Here is a 20,251-nt window from a genome sequence, read left to right on the forward strand (position 1 = left end):
CAAAAAAAAGTAAGAGTTTTATTTATTTGCTGATTGAACTTGGGTTGTCACGGCCAGCAGGTTTATCCACAGTGGAAGTGCTGGTGGTTTGTACTGTGTGTGCACAAGAGGGAGAGGTGGGAAGAAAGAGGCGGGGATGGGAGAATGACAGGGAAGAGGAAGGTGGAAGAGAGACCAGGCCAATCCAGGGGGCCAGAGACATTTCCTAGCTCCGGATCTGAATGAAAACTTGGGGAGCTGAGGGCTCTGGAGGGGGACTCAGAGATGAGGGCAAATGTGCTGCATCCTGAGGAATAGGAGAGCTCTAAATGTTTTCCCCAGAATGTGACAGCGGGAAAATTATTAGCTGTGCTGTGTGTGGCGGCTTGGTAGGTGGGGGGTGGAATTACGGAGGGAGGATGTGGAGGGAGGGAAGGAGTTCCAGGGCTCCAAGCACAAGTGTCAGGGAGCCAGGAGCCCTCAGTTGCCTAGGTGTGGATGTGAGATCTTCTCTGGAAGACATGCACCTTATTTTAATTAGTTTTTATCTATTTGAGCGGATGCTGGCATTGGAAACACTTTGAGGATGATTTAGGCTCTCAGGATGAAGAGAGCTCATTCAGGTCCCAACCTCTTGGACCACCCCCCAAGGGGGGTGGTGGTGGTGGTGGTAGAGGAGATGAGGGTGGTGATGATGGTGGCAGCTCTGGGCTTCAGAACACAAGGAGTGCTCGGGCCGGGCAGCTCATTTCTATTAAAAAAGGCAAAACTTTAGCACTGATGAAAAACAGATGATTTTTTTTCTCCCTCTCTCTGAAACAGTTACTCTCTTTTACTGATGCGAAGTGACGTCAGCCATGCCCGCCCTATCCCCTTGGAGGAAAGGGAGTGAGGAGGAGGGGGTGAAAGGAGGGAGCTGAGAGAAAGAGCTAGAGAAAGAGGAGCTGAGAGAAGAAGGAAAGGGGTGGTGGCTGGGGGCAGAGGAGGAGAGCGAATCCCCTCCACGCGCTTGGCCAAAATTCCACAAAGAGTGGGCAAAGCAGTGCGGCCGAAGCCCGTGATGGGTGGGACCCCCATCCCTGCCCTCACCCGATCCACATTTTCTAACATGTGGAAAGCTTACAGGCCCTGTGCACTTATAGAAGCCGATAATGCATTAGCTCTCAGCAATATTTACAGCACCACTTCTAATACACACCAGATGGTTCGCGACTGTGCCGCCCCAGCCAGCTCACTCCGCGGTTTTACTCCGCGGCACTTTGTTGCAATTACGCTCCATGCTGAGACCAATTTTATTGGTGACCTATTTTTCATATTTGCAGCATTTTATGTTAAAAACCTCCTCTCTGGCCTTTTTGTAAAGGGCAGAGCTCCGGAAGGGAGCGCGCAGGAGGACAGCGGTGCGGTGGGGCCGTCGAGGTGGATATTAATATTTATCACGATGTTACACACCTCGGGTTTAAGTGAGTAAACCGGATAGACATAAGTGCTCTGGTCATTATGTTTGTTCACTCGTCCCCGCTTTGTCAGACCCCCACGGACTGTCTACACGGCGCGCTGCCTCGGAGTCAATACATCGGACCATAAATATTGTATTCCATTAATTATCGCCGCACTGCCTTAGCCTGGGTGCCGGCGTCCTCGTACGGCGCAGGGCAAATGAGGACGCTTCGCGAGCATATTTCTAGGCTGGGAACCCTGCTGAAATTTCCGCGGAGTCTGGGAATTCCTGGAGTCTCAACCCGGGGCTGGGCCTGGGGCTGGCGCGCGGCGAAGGGGGCGGCGGGAGGAGGCCCGCCGCCGCCAGGAGCGCTTGGTACCTGTTATCTCGCCACGCAGAAGGCCATTTGGCACGCCGGGGAAGGCTTTCAACTTTATCTCCCGCCATGTAAATATCCCCGAGTACCCGACTCGGGGACTTTGTTTTGCACCGAACAATATAAATATCCTATTTGCTACAACGCAGGTGTGCTCTCCCTACCCAAACTCTGTTGTGTTATTTTTTTATTTTTTTTTTCTTCCTCGTTTATGGTAACTCTTTATACTCCCCTCCCCTGGTTAATAAAAAAATCACAGATGTTTACTTTACTGATATAACCTATACCGTGGTTAGGCTGAGAATAATATGCCTCAACTAGCAGTCATTTACAAATAATAGAAGCGTTCTGGACGCATTCCAATGCTACACATGTACTTGGTCATAAAATGATACGTGAAAAAATTAACATCTGCTTTCCTAAAATCAAGTGTGCCAAGTAGCTTTTTATGAATGCTTTCCTCATTTTGAAAAGAAATATGGAGAGATAAACTGGCACCCAGATGTATAGCGTATTTATAATGGGTTTTAGGATTTAAAGGTAGCTAGTCAGTGCACAAGCCATTTAAAAGCTGACGTTTTAAAAGCTACTTAACCCGAGACATCTTTGAATCCTGAAGAGTCTTCCAAATTTTATTATTGGAAGAGGAATGTACTGTAATTTAATTGCGCATCCAGGCAGAACTACACGCAAGCTGAGGCGCGGCAACCTCGGCTCTGCAGAAATTCCAACTCGCCTTTTATTTACCTAATTTCTCAGCAAGATTCCCAGGCCCTTAAGAAGGCAGAGCTGGAAAGTTTAGCTGGGCTCCTTTTTTGTTGTTGTTTAATTCCACTATTAGGAAATGAGGCCTACCTTTGAATTATTTCATTAGGATTTGGCCTTTTGGGGGAAGGGGTGGGAACCACAATCATTAGTGGCTTTTTATTATTTCTACAATAAATGGCTGGATGCTTTGTTGAATAAGCTGCTTGAATGTTTTGCAGATGTCCCACTTAGACCAGATCTGACCCCCTGTTTCCTCCCAAATAAGTCGCTTAAACTCTCCCACCAGTCCGTTTGCGCGAGGGCGTCCACCTCGGCCCGGCAAGTTTGCGCGCCTTGGTCGAACTCTTGTGAAATTTCCACCCCGCTGCACACACACACACCCCACACACGCATTTACACACTCGCTCCCACCCACTGAGCCCCTGAGCGTGGCAGACGATAAGAGGAGAGGAGAAAAGGCGAGGAACCGGCGAGGCGGAATGGGGAGGAGGAGGGAGGTCACCCGGTGGTTACCCCCCGCCCCGCGCGAGGCGCGCCCTCCGCGGGCCCCTCGCCCCCCTCTTTGTGCCTTCGGTTTGAAACGTTGGAGGTGGCCCAGGTCCCTTTCCCCCCTGCAAAGCCCTGGGAATCTGGATTTGCCAAGTGCATGGGAGCGTCCGCCCAAGGTGTTACACCCAGGGCGCCGGGCCGTGCCCCAGGCGCATCCGCCCCGCGGCACCGCCCCGGCCGCGCGTGGGGAGCCGGGGGGCTTAACAAAGGGCTCGGCGGGGGCGCGGGGCGCGGCCATGTGACGGGCCGAGCGCGAGTCGTGGCTCCGCCGCGGGGAGGGGCGGCCGGCCCCGGGGGCCGCGTGGCTCCAGGACATGAAAAGCGGGGCCGGGCTTCGGGCGCGCCTCGCTGGGCCGCGCTCTGGCGGCGGGAGAAGTGCTAGTCTGGCTCGGCGTTGGAGAAGCCGCACCTCTCTTCTCTCCAGCCCTGACTTGAAAAAGCACTTGGAGGAAACTGTGTGCGCGCGGGGAGGGCCGCGAGGCCGAGGGGGGCCGGCTGGTGGGTGGATGGGGAGCAGGCTGGAGAGACAGCTCCTTTCTGAGTGACAGGACCCCTTTTCAAAGGGCAAACGGGGCGGGGCGGGGGGGCTTCTGATATGAATAGGAGAATTTGCAATGTTTTGCAGTTACTCCCCTCCCCTGCTTTTAATTTCTTTTTTCCCCTTTTTCTTCTATTTTGCTTTTCTTTTCCATTGCTTTCTTTTTTCATACTCCCTCCTCCTCTTTTTAAAAACTTTTTTGTTAGATTGGAAATGCGTGCGGCCAAATGTCTTGATGCGTTTTCAGGAGAGAGAGAGAGAGAGAGAGAGAGAGAGAGAGAGAGAGAGAGACTGACTTTGTCAAGTCTTCCTGGGCTGGTGTGAACGTGTTTTTGTGGACTCACTGACCAGAGTGGGAAAGACAGCGTTCAGACAGGCGCCCTTAAAGACGGTATGTGTGTTTGCGTGTGCGTGTGTGTGTGTGTGTAGGGGAAAGGAGAGGCTAACTTAGAAAGTTCTCCCTCACTCCCATCACCAAATCTGTCACATCTTTGCGTCTCCCTAGAAAAGAGACGGTGGCCTCATTTCCCCATTTGAACATCTCGAAAGTGATGATCAGATGCCTCTGTGAGAAATCAGAATGGGAGAAGGAAGCTCAAGTCACACTCAGATTTTTTTCAGCTCTGCCTTCATGGAATTTAGCCCTAGAAACACTTCTATTATCTCCATTCTCAGCCCCAGTTTTTTTTTTTTTTAATTGAAGTACCATGCCTTATAGAGGAGAAAACCTTCTTTCAGAAAAGATTTAAACCCACAGCACCAGTTGTTTGTTGTTGTTGTTGTCATGATTACGATAGTTATTATGTCGTCCCCTCTTTTTTGCACTTGATCTGATGAGAGAACTTTTTTTAAGAGTGTGAAATGAACGACACAAAGACAGTATATCCATGAAAAGAAGAAAGTGGTCCCTTTAATGAGAAGTAAAGAAAACCCAAATGTAGATGAAGTGTACCGTAAAAGCTGCTTCGAAGTCCATCCTAATTCCCTTGGGCTCGGGTATCATCAATGTGTGATAATTGGGCGTTCTCCGAGGAGGTAAGGCGGCCACAGGGTGGGGAGTCCTGCATCGGAGCCTCCCTGCCCTGTGATCCCGAACAAATTTTACCCTAGAACTTGGAGACAATGCAGACCCCAGATTTCGCTCTTTCACCTTCAGGTGCTACCTGCCCATTAAAGTATTTTTTTTTTTCTTCCTGAGTTACTGTGCTCCTAGGGGATTCTCACCCATGGTCCCACCCCCAGGGCACCTCCCAGCATACTGGTATACACTGGGCCATATTCTAAGGATTTTGGACTATTATTTTGTGATCAACTCTGTTTAATTTTCTGTTTATTTTCGGACCTCAGCCTTTCTGGATCACAAAAGTCCCCACAAGGAACACAGCAATAAATCTGAGCAAAAATAAGACAGGTTTCCTCATCTATGTGTAATACAGTTAAAGGACATTGTTTTGTCAGACAAGCGCTAAGTAGAAAATAAATCTCAGATGCTGGGGAAACAAAACGGAGCGCTTCTGGCATGTGTGTAAATTTACTTTTAAAAGCAATAAATCAATGTTAAATTAAACAGCTGGGTACCCTGTCTAGGAGAAGGTTCCGTGTTTAAGACCTTGATGGGAGAAATGTGCTATTTAGCAAGACACCCCCCCTCCTACACACACACAAAGCGAAATTTGTATTGTGATTGGGGGCAAAACTGGCCTGGGAACTTTTGCTCTGAACTTCAGAGAGCAAGAGGGGAAGATGGGGCATGAGTTGTAACTTGTGTCCAACCTCGGAACACGGAACACGTGTTCTCAGACATAAGGAGATGAGGGGGTTTATGAAAATGTTTTAGATGTTTTCTAAATTGTGGGTCAATCTGTGTGAAGTCCAATTTTCATTAGCTTAGGCTTGCTGACAGTTTTTAGTTCTCTGGGTTTATTTCTCCTGTAAGTACTATAACCTGTGCAGGTATTTTAGTGAGTACATGGAGCATATTCTTATCTAATATTTATTTTATTCCCGATGTGGCTGTTTTGCATAGTAAATAACATAGTAGAAAAATCAAGAGAACTGTTACTTTCTATCCATTATCCCTGTTTCCACTGAGAAACAAACCTGAAATTGTAATAGCATTTAAAACTCGTGAAATATTTTAATATTTCACATTCTAAGGGTTTTTTTAAGGAAAAAAAAAAACCCAAACACCACTTCACTGGGAAAAAATTGCGTATGGGGGCTGGAGAAAGGGGACAGAACAATAGAAAACCCAAGCTCTGGCTCTGTGCTCACAGAACAATGTGAATCAATGAGCTATCGCAGAGACGATATTCAACAGCAGGACATTACGAGTAGTTTAAGGCAAGCGTGCATGTACACTGGATTATTTTTCCAGCCTTAAAATGAAATTCCAGAAAGACTCAACAGCTCTTTAGAAAGCAGATGTATTATTGAGATGAGCTCTCTTAGTCTTTTGAATTCAGATCAACTGATTTTAAACAAAAATATGGGGCTCTTGCCTATACAGAAAGCGGAATGTTCTTTTCTTTCTCTCTATCGAAACTTCCAGAAGCTTTATTTTGTGGTTACACTGTTAGTCCTGTTCCAAAGAATATTCAGAGACTTGAGTAACGCCATTGAAACTTTAAAAAATGGGAAAAGTGCTGTTTCCCCCCTCGAACTGCAAAACTATCAGGGATGTGTGTCCGGCGTCTTAGCTACCTTTGACTTTTCTTTAGCCAAAGGAAATATCAAAGGGCTAGGCTGCCTGGGTCCTGAGAAGGCAGCATTCCGTTTCCTTGTCCTTCCGTGGCTCGTTAGAGAAATCTGTGTCTTCTGCTTCTCCCGGATCGCCTGTCAGGAGAGGGCTGGGTAGCCCTGGAAACTCAGAATGACTCAGAGCATCCTGCCAGGTTTGCCCAGTCATGAGCTTGCCTCTGCGCTGCAGCCCCCAGGAGTGCCTTCAGCCCAAGGTGAGCCTTTCAGGCCCTGCTCTTTGTCCCCACGTGGATGGGAAGGTGCAGAAGTAGTGAGAGGCCGGGCTGTATGGGGGTGTGTTGCGGGGAGGATGGGAGGGGAAGCAAAGGCCGCCTGCTCTAATTAAAGACGATAAGCAGTTCTATGAGGAGCTGTCCTTCAGCCTCAGCTGGAGGCAGAAACAGTCGGGCGCACCACAGCCAAGTCTGTCTAAGCTGGCCCAGGGGGTGCGAAGAGCGCAAGCTTGCAGGTAGCGCTGGGCTCAGGTGAGCCTGGGCCGGCGGTAGCGCCGCCGCGAGTGTTTCTTGAAGTCCCCCTGTGTCACCGCATCCGCTGGTCTCTGCAAGCTGGGCTCGACTCCGGCGCACTTTGATTCTAACTTTGCTTGCTAGATGGCGCTCGGCGTCTCAGGACCTTCCGTTGCAGAATTCAGCGGCTTTGCAGAATTCAGCACGGTTGTTCTGAACTAGTTGTGGGCATTTGATTAGCGCGGTGCTGGCAAGGTTATTATTGCCCTTGTTTTTGTCACCCTTGTTCTCTTTTTGATTAACGTAGTGTCCAGGTGGGAGCTGCCCCTCTTAATCCGTCCAATAATAAAATTCAGGGAAACTCTGCACCTGATTTTAGGGCACATTTATGGCTCAATTACCCGTTCTGATGTATTTCAAAAAGCACCTTAGTAACTTTTCCGCCAGGAATCTGATTGCAATTCTCAGAAAGAAGGGAAATCAGCAGGTCCAGATGGTTATTTACAATCTGGGAGCTTTAGCAACAGGGTCCGCCGCCCTTCACTCCCATTTCAGGATGAATTAAGCTGGTCTTAGGGAACTTAGTACTTTGATTTGTCATTATGGAATATTAGTGATTGATTTAAAAAGTATTATGATTTATTGAAAACCCAAATAAAAAGAATTGATCCCAAATAAAGTGCATGTTTTAATATCAGCTATAAAAGTCACCACAGAGGTTGTTTCACATGGAGGATGATTTGTGGATCCTAATGTATATTTATTTCAACCACTAAGTGGTTCTTCTCAGATATTCAAAACACTTTTGGGGGAGCATCCTTTGTGTTAAAGCACAAAGACAGAAAATCAATAATTCTAAGTTCTGATGGGAAAAAATGAAGATGAGTCCAAAGGACCTGTGCCTTGTTTTGTCAAATGAAGACATCACTTTCACAGCACCCACTGCTTGTGTGCCATTGTCTGTGTTTCAAAGAAGGTTGCAGGTAAGGAAGGCAATAGCTACCAGTGAAAGTTATCTCTTTATAGACATTTTCCCATCACTTTAACAAAAGGGAGTTTCACTTGTTACTTGCTTTTTGGGTTGAGGGAACTCATTTGTTTAGAAATGTCCCACCTGTGGGAAAAATTCCTGACCCTCAGAGCTGGATGGTTTGGAACCCTTTTGCCCAGAGTTAGCTGCTTTGGTGGAAACTCCGCAAAGTCTCTCCCTAGGTGTTAGGCTGAAACTAGCAGGCGCTGAGAACCTAAAGCGGAAAATTTACAGCTTGATCAGCCCCAGCCGCACACCAAAAAAACCTGCTACTGGTGCAAACATATGTTCCACATTAAGTTAAGCAAATGGCTCTCTTTTTTTTCAGGGTTGAAAGTTGATCATGAAAAATCAGATATCAGTGCATTATGTTTCCAGTGGATCCCCAGATCTTTAAATGCTTACAAATCCTTCCCGATCATTTACTCAAGTGATTTCATCCAGTGTATTTCCTTATTAAGATCCTAGTTTAGAATCTCCTGCAAATTAAATGCAGTCAGGTATTATTCTCGGCAACACGTGTAGTTTGAAAAGTTGGCTGAGTTGAAAACTGGGTGTATTCTTTCTTCAAATGTTAAACTGCTAGATAGCTCAAGTGTAACTCAGTTATTCTAATGCTTTCTCGGTTTCCACATAGACCTCTTAACTTTAAAAAGCAGAAATTAAAGTGCAGAATTTATTTTAAAGTTCCTTTAAAGTTTCATGCGCTGGAGGAGTCCGTGATTTTTTTTTCACGTCGTGACACAAAATAAAGGAGTGATACCAAAACCTTTAATTATATCAGGAAAGACTTCTTTTAATGCATATAACTATCCTTTGCAAATTTCCTGTGGTCATCCAGCTACCTCCCAGCTCTTGTTATTAGAAGACCAGTCTGGCTACTCAGACATTGTCTGGCACCAAAGTTCAGCATGGACTCCCCAGTCTCCGCGACAGCTCCCTGGACAAGTGGCAGGGGAGGCAATCGCGCAGCAGGCACCTTGGGTCCCTTCCTACAATCTCGGGCATCTGGCTTCCCCTTCCCTCTCCATATTCGAATGATCACACTGCAGATCTGAACCACTATTGTCATGTGGAAGTTTGCTAGTTATTGTTTACGCCTCACTCTTCTTTCCCCCAAGGAGTTTTGGAATGTTTAAGGGATTATTGATTTCCAAGAAACCAGATGAAGAAGCCTGTTCTTTTATAACGTATGAAATAATACTTTTCTTTAAATGAGCAGTGTATATTTGACATTGACAAATGGGCAAGAGACAGGAAACTTATTTTAAGAGACTTTGAAGGGAAAAAAATAGGACGGCAGCAATCCTATAGAAGAGTATAGGTTTGGATTAAAACTTTGAATAATACAGGAAAAAATGGCCATCTATGCTGTCAAATGGCTTAAAGTTTCACCAAGCATGTACAGGTGGCGAGGAAACACCACTGGAGAAGCTTCTATCAGGGGTCCTGAGCAGTTTCCTCACTGTTTTATTATAAAGAAAATGAGCTTCTCATTTTTCCTTTCCACGTTGTCGTCCCCCCCCCCCCCCCGCAACCTGTGGTCCAGAAATATCCACTGAGGTCTGAGAGTTTCTGACTTAAAATAACCCGGAAAAATCATTTTGAAACTGATCAGGAATACAGTTTCAAGGGAAGAACATCCTGGTTAAGTACAGATCTTAACTACCCGTACTCCAGTAGTCCAAGTCATAAAGGAGATCCCCGTGAGGGCAGGAGAGTCCCCCAAACCCAGACTGAGGACAAACCCTAGGCCCCCAGAAGTTCAGTCAGCGCTGTCCCTTCCATCCCCGAATTTCTACCCTACATCCTCCCCGGGACCCCAATTCCCTTTTCTTGCTCCTGAATTTGGGAAGGCTAGAACGAAATATTTCATTTATCCAAAGCTGGAAGCTCGGTTCAAGGAATGGGATCCCGAAAAACATACCAGACACAGACTTTCTAATACTGTGCAGAACTTTCAGTTGTGGGACCGAGCCTAGACGGTGGGGGTGGATCCCAGTCTAAAGTCTGTGAGTCTCCAAGTCACTCTTATTCAACAGGTTCCCTTTACAACCCTGCACACTTCAGCTGCCAAACTGCATTAGCCAACCTGAGTTCTCCCTAGTTTGCATAAGAGGGCCATGCGTCCAGTTTAAACATCTCCCCACATGGCTGTGTTTCTGGAGTAGTTCATATTTGCCTTAGGATTTGGGCAAAAGAGCTCCTGGGACTGAAAGAATGAGAGAATGTGGAGGGGAAAAATATCTTTGGGGAAAAGAGAGATCAGGAGTGACTCTGCAGACTGGGACGGGTCTCGACATTTGTGAAAGCAGAGTTGAGGATAGTGTGGGCTGCTGACTCTCCAGAAACAAACCCGTTGTTGACCTGTGCAAAATGTAATGCAATGGTTGTACAGGACGGAAAGATACAGTGTTTTGACGCTAAATTGCTGGCAAACTGAGAAACTCAATGAAATTTTTCGTTGCAGTACTATGCCAAACAGAGAATGATTTTATCCTGATACGAAGGGCAATCCAGGCTGCTATTCAGGAACTATTTTGAAATTAGTTTACTGAGGGCATTTTATAGGAAAGAAACCCCTTCACTTAGGGTACCGGAGCTCTCTCCCTTTTCCGCTTATTCTTGATTCTTTTTAGCAAAGTTTGGATTAAGTTGGTTTGAAACTATTTCTGTACAATCGATCTTGAACAGAAATTTGGTTTTGGTCGCCTCACCTTCTCTAAACGTGCTATTTTCGTCCGCAACGTGGATTCAAGAGACAGGATGACTAGAATATGATCCTGGCAGGAGGGAAAAGATTTCACTCCAAGTCCACCAAAGGCGAGTTTGAGTACAGCAAGGCGCGGTCTGAGGTCTTTAAAAAACTAGTCTTGTCTTAGGAGTGCCGACTTTAGTGTTGCCAGGGAGACCACGCAAAGAGAAAGATGCCACACGGGAGTGATCTTCCTCTGTGGCACTTGCTTCGCGGGACAGCAAGAAAGAAAGCGCAGCTCGGCGTTGAGGTCCACGAGGAGAAGACGGGCCGGGTGCGGAGCCAGACGCGCCCCCTTTCCGCTGCTGTCAAATAAGTCCCTGCCCAGATCTTCCCCGGCGGTCATTAAGCCACCTTCGGCAGCTCCAGTCCCCGGCAGGGCCGTGGGACCAAGGTCGCGTGGTTTTGGACGCGCATCTGCGGTGCAGGTGTCTGGCTGCAGAGAGCTCCAGCCCTGGGAAGAGCGTGTTCCCGGACCACCCCCCCGCCTCGCACCCGGGTCGGTGCGGAGCAGGCAGGCTAAAGGCGGCGGCGGCAAAGTTGGCCCAAGAAAAGTCGGGGTGGGCGGAGGGAAGCCCCCGACCGCAGCCCTGACCAAGCGTGGCGCTGCTTGCAGCCCAGACTACATGCAAATTTGGGCAGACGCGCGGCAAATGGTGTCGACCCGGGGCGCTCTGGCAACAGCGGGCAAGGAGAAAGCAAGACTCTCCACGCACAGCCGGCATTCTCTACATTCACTGCAGTTTTGGGCTCCGATCCTAAGATTTCGGGAGCCAGTTTCCCACGGCGGGGGAGTGGTCGGAGAGAGGAATCCGGTGAGGCCGGAACTTTGGGGTTCTGGCCAAGGGCAGAGGGAAGGGGCGCGCTGGGCGCTGTCCATGGTGCTGGGGAGAGTGCAGCTTCTTCTCGCTCCACTCTCTGTCCCCAAACCGAGTTCAGGTGTGGAGACGGGAAGGGTGTACCAAGAGTTTGTGCGGTTGCAGGTGTTTTACCCTCCTTATAAGGTGGAAAGCGCGAATGTGGCTTTATAATGGAAACACTACTCTTGGAGGGTTCTACCCTGCATTTCTCAGTCATTACTGCTTAACCAGACAGCAGTGTGAACCGGTCAATACAGGGCTGTTTCCTGCTTTAAGTGTTCCACATCATACATCAAGGGAATCAGCAATTCTTGTCTTACAAAATAAGGAGGAACAAAAAGAGGGTGCTTGGAGACTTTGAACATACCCCAAAGGCAAGGAACTATTTTTCCAGATTTGGTAGGAAGTGAAAGCAGAGCAGGTTGACCTACTGGATAGCATGAGTTTATTGAGACATTATTGAATATATATAGATTCAAACTCACTTTTAAATGATTCCCTAAACTTCAGACTTGCCAAACGCTATAGTTTTGTGTGTGTGTGTGTGTGTGTGTGTGTATCAGCAAGAATAAAAGGAGTGATTTACCTACTCTAGTCCTTACTATAAATTAGAAATAGCTAAAATTTCATTTTAAGTTCTTAAATGGTCCTCTAAAAATTGCAGTTTCAAAGCACAGATCTGATTTCTTAAAAGGCAGGTGGTCAGAAAGAAAGCAGGATACGAAGAGAAATGATTTCAAATGTAGGGCAAAGAATTAAATAGACACCTAACCTACCTAGCAAGGGGGTGACATTCTTGTCACACACAAACACATCATGTGACAAATTGAAGATAGGCTATGCACTATGTTTGGTCCAACTAGAAATGTGAAAAATAGGAAAATAATGCATCTCAATTGTTTTTAATCATGAAAATCATCTTACATAGCCTTTGCAACTTGTGTCCATATGACAATGAAGGCAGAAAAGGACAGGAATCCAAACAGCTGACACCGTGGTAACAACTGGCAGCATCTCATTTGATATTTGATATCAAGCACTAGATCAATATCTGCGAGATCAATGCAATTTTAATGGTTTTCTTTCAAAACTGTATGGGAACCAAATTGTGACACTGTGTGCTAGGATTATTTTTAGAGCTGGTTATTCTAGGGGATGATATTAAGTAATTTACTGAAGCAAGACAAAAGCAAAAGGAGAGGGGGAAAAACAAAATCACTACAACAAACCATCAATAATTCTACAGTTGATGACTCCTGATTAGCCAAGGACCCAGATAAGGTGTGAATATCTATTGGGAAAAAAAGCCACTTAGTTATGGTTTTAAAAGAAGGAGAAAATAAGTCTTAGAAAAATAATTAGGAGGTGAATGAAGATGAACTGGGTCAGATATACCTTTTTTTCAGACACACTGCAATTAGGTGGTACTTGAACAAAATAATGAAAATATTAAAAAGATCAAAGTCTTTTAGTTATAGGGTCCATGCTCTCATGTGTGGAATTTGGTGGAAAATAAGATTTTTCTGCATCCCTGGCAGAGTAGAAAACTGAGAGCCCTCTCTGATCCCTAAGCAATACTTCCACAAAGGTCAAATAGAGGGGGAATAGCAGATAAGCATACATATTGTCTATTATTTTCCCTAGAAGGGTTTATACCTTTACAAAATAAGATGCAACTAGTCTAACACAGAAGCACATAGTTTCTTTGACTTTGACTGATTTGCTTACTAACTCATTTCACTTGACAAAAATGCTAAACTTGGATTTATTTATTTGTCTTTACAGATTCAATTTTGAGGAATTTTTCACCTAGAGGGATCCAAGACCTTCAGTCCGAACAGCAACTCCTGGGGAGGTAGATGATGGGGGAGGGTGTCAGAGGGGGTGCGCCTAGGTGAGCATTTCTCTAAGGAGAGTACTAGAGGTGGGATGTGCTGCTTTTAGGTAGTGTTCGGGACACACAGAGGTTTATGTTTTCACGTGAGCAAGAAAATGTCTTTCATTTATAATTCAACTTTGATTAAAAACCTGGAGAAAATGAGTTTTTCACTTGAAATAATACCAATATTTAAGGAAGTCTCTGAAGGATGAATTAAAAATCTCCCATTCCTCTTTAGATACAGGATAAAATACTTAAAAACCACATAGTTCTTAAAACTCTTCCTTAAATTTTTTCCCTAAAGTTTTTCTTTATGACAATAAGTTGCCTGATAAAGAAACTGACATCACTTCAAATAAGTCATTGCATTCTATGCTCTTAAAGGAAATTCATATCTAAGTTCTTTTGCAGAATATTAGGCAGTAGATTTCTTAAGAATCTAAGTAAAGTTATATTTTATAGGATTCCATTAACTCCATAAAAATGTTACATTCTACATGTCTCTATTATCCATTTGATTTCATATTTGACAGATTGCCTACAAACTAAAGACACCCAAAATTTAAATAAATTTTTCTTTAATGAAAAAAATCCAACTTTACACACAAATGCACATTATATACTAACAATTTACAGATGCAAATTAACTTGAGACATTTAAAGAAAGATATTTATAACAGTGCCTTGCAGATTTTAATGTGAGCAATTTATTTAACAGAAAATAAGTTTATAAACATTAATGATGATCTATATGTACCAAGCACCTATTATGTTACAGTGACTGAAAAGACACACACATACTGAGAATGTTGTCTGTGTATTTCAGATGGAATGGGCACATAGGTGGATATGTTTGTGTGTGTGAAACATATATGTATATATCCATATCTACATGTTTTTCTATTAGATTAAACAAAAACACCCTGAGTTATTTAAAAGGCTATGAACTTTATATTCAATTGTAGTTCATCTGAACTTCACTTTGGTGAATCAAAATTTGACCAATAATTTTTCATCATAGCATGAAGGACAGTATTTGGAATTTAAAAGTTTAATGCAGCTAAAATGCTGCTCTTCTTAAGCCACTTTGAAGTAATGCTAGGGAGTCTACTATACAGATCTACATGTTAATCTCTAGTTTTGCCTTCAAACAGAATTCAGTTACAAAGAACTTGGAAAGATTTTGAATCTATTCAGCAGAGAAAAACTCTTTAATTTTCTGAGGAGTAAAAACTCCCCAAGAAACTTCATATAGCTTCTTAGATTTTGCTTAGCATACGTGATAAAACATTGATTGTTGCAGTTTGGTGACCCATGAAATTTGGGGGTTAGTTTTCTCTTCAGACCAGAGCATATAATTATGCAAATAAAGAGCTGTCACTGATCTAGTGAAATACTCACAAACGCATGCACTCTGAAATTGGACAGAAAAGTGAAAATGGTTGGTGATGTGATGGTGCCATGGTTTGTTTTCCTGCCAAGTTTCTATCCAAGTTCATTATTCAAATTGTAAACTTTAAAAAGAGACATATCATTCTTGGGGTGTGGGTTGTCTTTTCATTTCAGATTCTTTGTATTGGTACTGCAGGCTGGCCACAAAGTACAGTTCGACATTATTTGACCTACGACAGTTTCCCATATTACCCGCCGTAACAGTCAAGGAAGAAAAAGCTGATTGATCTGGAAAGAAAGATGCAAAAGGCCTCTCTAGATTTCTTTCTAGAAACATGTTTCTTGTCTGTTTTAAACAGAACTCAACTCCAGCAATACAAAGAACACAGTGAAAGGTTTTTCACAAATCTCAAGGCAAAGAACTGGGAAAAGTTGCCTGGAAGGCCTCATGGATTAAGTCAAATTTCCATTTTCAAGCTTTTCACATTCAAGGGGGGAAAGACTGGTCACTCTGTGATGTCCACTTAATGGTCAAACTTGCAGCACAGCTTTCTCCTAACTAGCAATTCAGGCCCACTATATACTCGGCGACTTTAACCTCTGTGCTTCATTAACAGTCGATACTCCTGGAAAAACCCTTCTGCTGAGAATTTAAGGAGAGTCCCCCAGTCTCATCATGCTCTTTGGCATGGAGGTCTCCCGATTCCAAAGTTACTCCTGCACAGGCTGTTGCATAATTCTAGATGTCACGGAGAGTCCCCCTGATGAAATCTGAGAAGGCTCATGTCAGACCGCTGACTGCTAAAGACATCACCACGTGAAAGATCAGTGGTGTGAAACTTGAAAAACATCGATCCAAATGAATCAATTAAATCAACATTCATCCCTCCTAAGTGTGAGGTTTAAAACTATCATTGTTGCTTTTTTTCTTCTTTCTAACATGACATAGATTTCAAGATAAACGCTGGAATGCTTTGATGGCTACTTCTGTTCTCCAGTCTCCACTAATCGACTTTGTGCTGTTTCTCTCTTTTCAACATCTTCCAGTCCGCGTACATTCTTCACTTTCAGTACAGTGCATGACAGTTGCAATGCTTTAAATCTAAAACCACCTAACAAAGCTGATGCTTTAGGTAGGGCAGCTTTAAGCTCTGTGAAGTGTTGATTAAAAACCCTTTCCCAGACTCAAACTGATCTTTTTGGAGATTAATAGAATATTAGATAAAAGGAAGACGAACAATTCAAGAGACTCCCACTCAGTCATTCTATACAAGGAAGGAAGGAAGGAAAGTATTCAATTTTTGAAAGGGAGTACCTCCTGGAGTCTTTTATTTTATATTATTATAGCCCTTAATAAGTAATCATAAAACAACCACTACCATTATCTTCCAACCCCCCTTTTTGCCCACCCATATTTCAAAGATGAGAATGTCTCACATTTATTTCTTTTTTTTTTTTTCTCCAGAGAGAAAGGGGGAAAGTTTTAAAGAAATGTTTGCACTTTCTATAGTAGTAACTATCTATAAGTGTTTTAGTCTTATAGACACCAACAGGCACCTGTCAGTTTATAATAAAAAGTTTGATTACAATAAGATACACACACATCTGGACTGGAAAATACAGATAACCCAGAGAAATGTGTGTGGGGGGAATCAGACTTATTAGCAAGATAAAGTAGTTAGCATGTCTTGTCACCCACATCCTTTCCAGGAGTTAACAGGTTTTAAGGAAGGAACAGCTGTAAAATAAATGTGAACACATTATTTTCAGGCTGGACACAGTACATCCAGAACCTACAGACAGGAATTTGGGAGCAATTTAACCTCACCAGAATCCCTCTGAAAAAGAACACTTATTTACCGTATGTTAAAAGTTTCCTTTATAAAACAAGAGTTCAATCAAACAGTGTTTACATTTCTTTACCAAGGAGCTATTTCAGACATCAAAAAACAAATGTCTTAAAAAACTTAGCTTTGTGAAAGGTGCGAAGCAAACAGTGACTGAACCAAAGTGAGGATGTTAGCTCATAGCAACGACAACAGTTAAGTACCTGTATGGGTTGAAATATTGATGAAGGCTGTCCCATCATCCCTTTTATGTTTCTGCTTTAAAAAAAAAGAAAATCTCTACAGTTACAAGTCCTGAGCAAGAATAATACACCACTACGTGTTGGGAAAATTGTTTTTATTTTAAAATAGTAAACAGAAATATATTTAGGAAACTCTTGTGCTTTTTTTTTCTTGTATAAACAATAATGCAATCCAGGTCAAAGCACAAGGCAAAAACGTAAGAAAAGAACAATTATTACAAGTAGATGGTCTCCCTTTCAAATATCCATGAAAACTTTAATGAGTGCACAGTTGGCCACCTTTAGAAAAGCAATTATCTACCTGGCTTTTAAGTTTCAACAGGACTAGCTTGAAGGTTAAATTTATGAACAACTCCTTTCACTTGCTCTAAGAACTACATATGCAATGAAAATCAAAAGCCTGCAGCCTAACTTGAAACCTCCCCTCTCCTAGGAACCAGTCTACGGAAACCAGAATGGGGAGAAAGAAGATCAGAGTAGAAATATTGTGAATGCTGGCCGCTCCCAGGCAGGCGGGCTACTACCAACCGCTTGTTGTCAGTCGAGGAAAATTGAGGTGAACAATATTATTACATTTATTCCAACAAACCCATCATCAACAGGTTAACAAATCCTACATTGCTAGGAATCTGATCAGTTACCAGCTGGGGGTATGGAAGGGTTTGCCTGGCTCCCCCTGGGTTGCTACCGCTCAGATCCACAAGTAAAAATTACATTTACACAACTTAAGTTTGCAAATAGCTCTCTACAGATGGTTAAGGCAGGCCTAACCATCCAGTAGTTTTAAAGTATTAAAGGCAATTACACAGTGATTTACTGTAGAGGTGAGAAATTGGAGAGAAGAAACAGGAGTGATTTCCTTTATAGGCTGAACATATTTGCTATAATTCAGCTTCACAAATTTAACATTGCACAAGTGTTGCTAAAAAATGCTATAAAATTAGTTTCCTATGAACATCTTCATGTGCTGAAAACACAACACTACTTTCAAAAGTTTGAAAAACGTGCTCAGGTCCACATCAATTCTCGGTGCGCTCACTGGAAGGTACCATTACTTGACATAGGTCACCATTACCTCAGAAATAGGAAGAATCAGATAAAAAGGGTCACCATCACAGACCAATGTGTTTGAAAATGGTGGGGCTGTACATTTTAAGCCATCCAGGAGCTGGATCAAAATGCCATTTTGGCTTTTCCTATGTTGTTTCTGCTTAAGTAACATCAAAAGATACATAGATGCGCTCCCTGGAAAAAGATCATTCTAGTTTGCCATTATTCAAACTACAGAACCAGTGGATGTAACTGGATGCCAAACACGACATGAGATACGAGTTTTAAAACTTGGTGAAATCAGCTCATAATATAAAAACATGTGTCCACGAGATGGAAGATTTTGGGTTATCTCCCTAGGGTGTTAAGACAGTTCTAAGTTATCTTGGGTACATTTTACCATATCCTCAAACAAGGCAGGCATATTCGTTGTTGCATACACTTCTAAAAAGCATGAAAAATATTAAATCCAGAGTATCACTTATTAGAAATAATCCCCGCCAGGTAATTAAATTCTTCAGGTAATTAAAAACTGATAGTGTTAAAATTTAATATTTTAATTTAAAAGTCAGCAAAATCTCAACATATTTTATCTTTGCATTTCACAGTGTTGGCCAGATCTTAGTTGGATTTAAATGCTGAATTGTTGAAAATGTAGGGCAAGAGCCTCCAAAGGAAGTGGAGTAATAAAAATTGTACCGTTGGGCTAGAGGAGAAAATCTTCCACACCAAGTCTCTCTCTTCCCACTGGAGCAGAAAACGAAAAAAATCATTTCAGTCCCGTTTGGCCTTCAAGAAGCAAAAGGTTTCAGAGTCCACACGGGTTCATTTCCCCCCCAAATTCCACTCCTCAGATGGCCCAACTGCAGGAAAGCTGAGGACAGATCAACAGTAAGGACCAGTGGCCACCAGCACCGTCCTCCACACCAAGGATCTAAAAAGCAGAACCTGCGTTCCCTAAATAGCAACAGCCACCCAACACGCGTCTATTCAAGAAGTGAACGCGACGGCCAGGTGGGGGGACATTCCATGGAAAAGGGAGACCTTTCACACCTAGCCTCAAACGGTCTGCTCCCCTCTGTTTTGCTTTAAACAGTCTCTCCTGCAATCAGAGGTTTGTGTAAAACCTCTCTTTCCACTGGCGAGGATTCTCAGCAGGAACGCGGATCCGGCAGTTTGTAGATTTCTTTTTATGCAAAGTTTGTCTTCTGCTCTTGAAATGAAAATAGATCGTTAGGGAGAGGACAATTTGCACTCCTAAAACGACGGAGTACTGTCGTGGTATTCATGGTCTGCATTTAAATTTGGCTTTTTTTAGGGAGGGAGAAAAAAAAGAAACGAGAGAGAGAGAGAGAGAGAGAGAGAGAGAGAGAGAGAGAGAGAGAGAAAGGCTGCCCAGCGGGAACCCAAGTTGCACCGGGAGTGTGCAGTCTCGTGCCGTGAGCCCTGGCCGGATCGGTTCCGCGGGGGACCGCGGCCGTCGGGGCCGGGGCCGGGGCCGGGGCCGGGCCGGGCCGGGGGCGGCGGCGGGCGGTAAGACCGCGCAGACGCCGCTCGCCCCTGCGCCGCGCGGCCGCGGCAGGGCAATTAGAGGCGCGCGGGCCGCGCCGGGCAGGGCGCTGTCAGCCTCAATCTGCGCGCTGACGGGCAGCGCCCAGCCCGCGCGCAGCCCGCAGGAAGCGCGACCGGTGAACCCATATTGCTTTGACAGTTGCACTCATCTAGAAATAATGCAAAACGCTATTTAGATGTATATATCACGACCCTGTGCTCTCGGAGGAAAACAATCTAATGAGGGCCGGAGCCGGCGCGGCGACGGCGCGCGGGCAGGCGGGCGGCGCGTGGGCGCGCGCTCCGGGGCCCGGGCCGCCCCGCCCGGCGCGCTCGACCCGCGCTCACAGCTCCTCGTGCTTTATTCGGTGCGAGCGCCGCGTCACCGCCGGTTTCAGGGAACTGGTCTTTGCCTCCGAGGCTTCGGTAAAGAATTTGAAAATAGACGGGAAGCTCTTCCAGGAAGTGAGCTCGTGACGGTCGGTGCCTGCGAACGAAACAGACAGACAAAAAAAAATAGAGTCGGTGACGATGGGGCCTCGCTCGGGCCCAGCCACGTCCAGGCCCCGCCGCGGCGCGGGACCGCGACCCGCCCGCCGAGCCCCCGCCCCGCAGCCCCGGCCCCAGCCGCGGCGCGCGTCTCCCGGCTCGCGGCCGCCTCCCCGGAGCGCACCTGTACCTGGGGGCGCCCCGCGCCGCCGGGGCCCCGGGGGAACCCGGCCCTGCCCCGCGGGTCGCCCGGGGCCTCAGCCCCGCCGGGCCAATGGAGGCGCTCGCTGCGCAGGGCC

General features: G+C 45.0%; 1 protein-coding gene across 8 annotated transcripts in view; it reads right to left on the bottom strand.

The window, feature by feature from the left end:
• Window positions 1-16,940: 16,940 nt before the first annotated feature.
• The window catches only part of ARB2A (ARB2 cotranscriptional regulator A), a 466,145-nt gene continuing 462,834 nt past the window's right edge, over window positions 16,941-20,251 (bottom strand). For all 8 annotated transcript variants that reach the window (XM_008261940.5, XM_051853996.3, XM_089313035.1 and 5 more), the window contains one exon: window positions 16,941-19,950. In XM_008261940.5, coding sequence (XP_008260162.2) covers window positions 19,808-19,950 — 143 coding nt within the window. In that variant the 3' untranslated portion in view covers window positions 16,941-19,807. The remainder of the gene's footprint in view (window positions 19,951-20,251) is intronic.

This window comes from Oryctolagus cuniculus, chromosome 14, assembly GCF_051225735.1.
Source record: "Oryctolagus cuniculus isolate XC-2025 breed Fujian yellow rabbit chromosome 14, ASM5122573v1, whole genome shotgun sequence".
Taxonomy (NCBI): Eukaryota; Metazoa; Chordata; class Mammalia; order Lagomorpha; family Leporidae; genus Oryctolagus; species Oryctolagus cuniculus.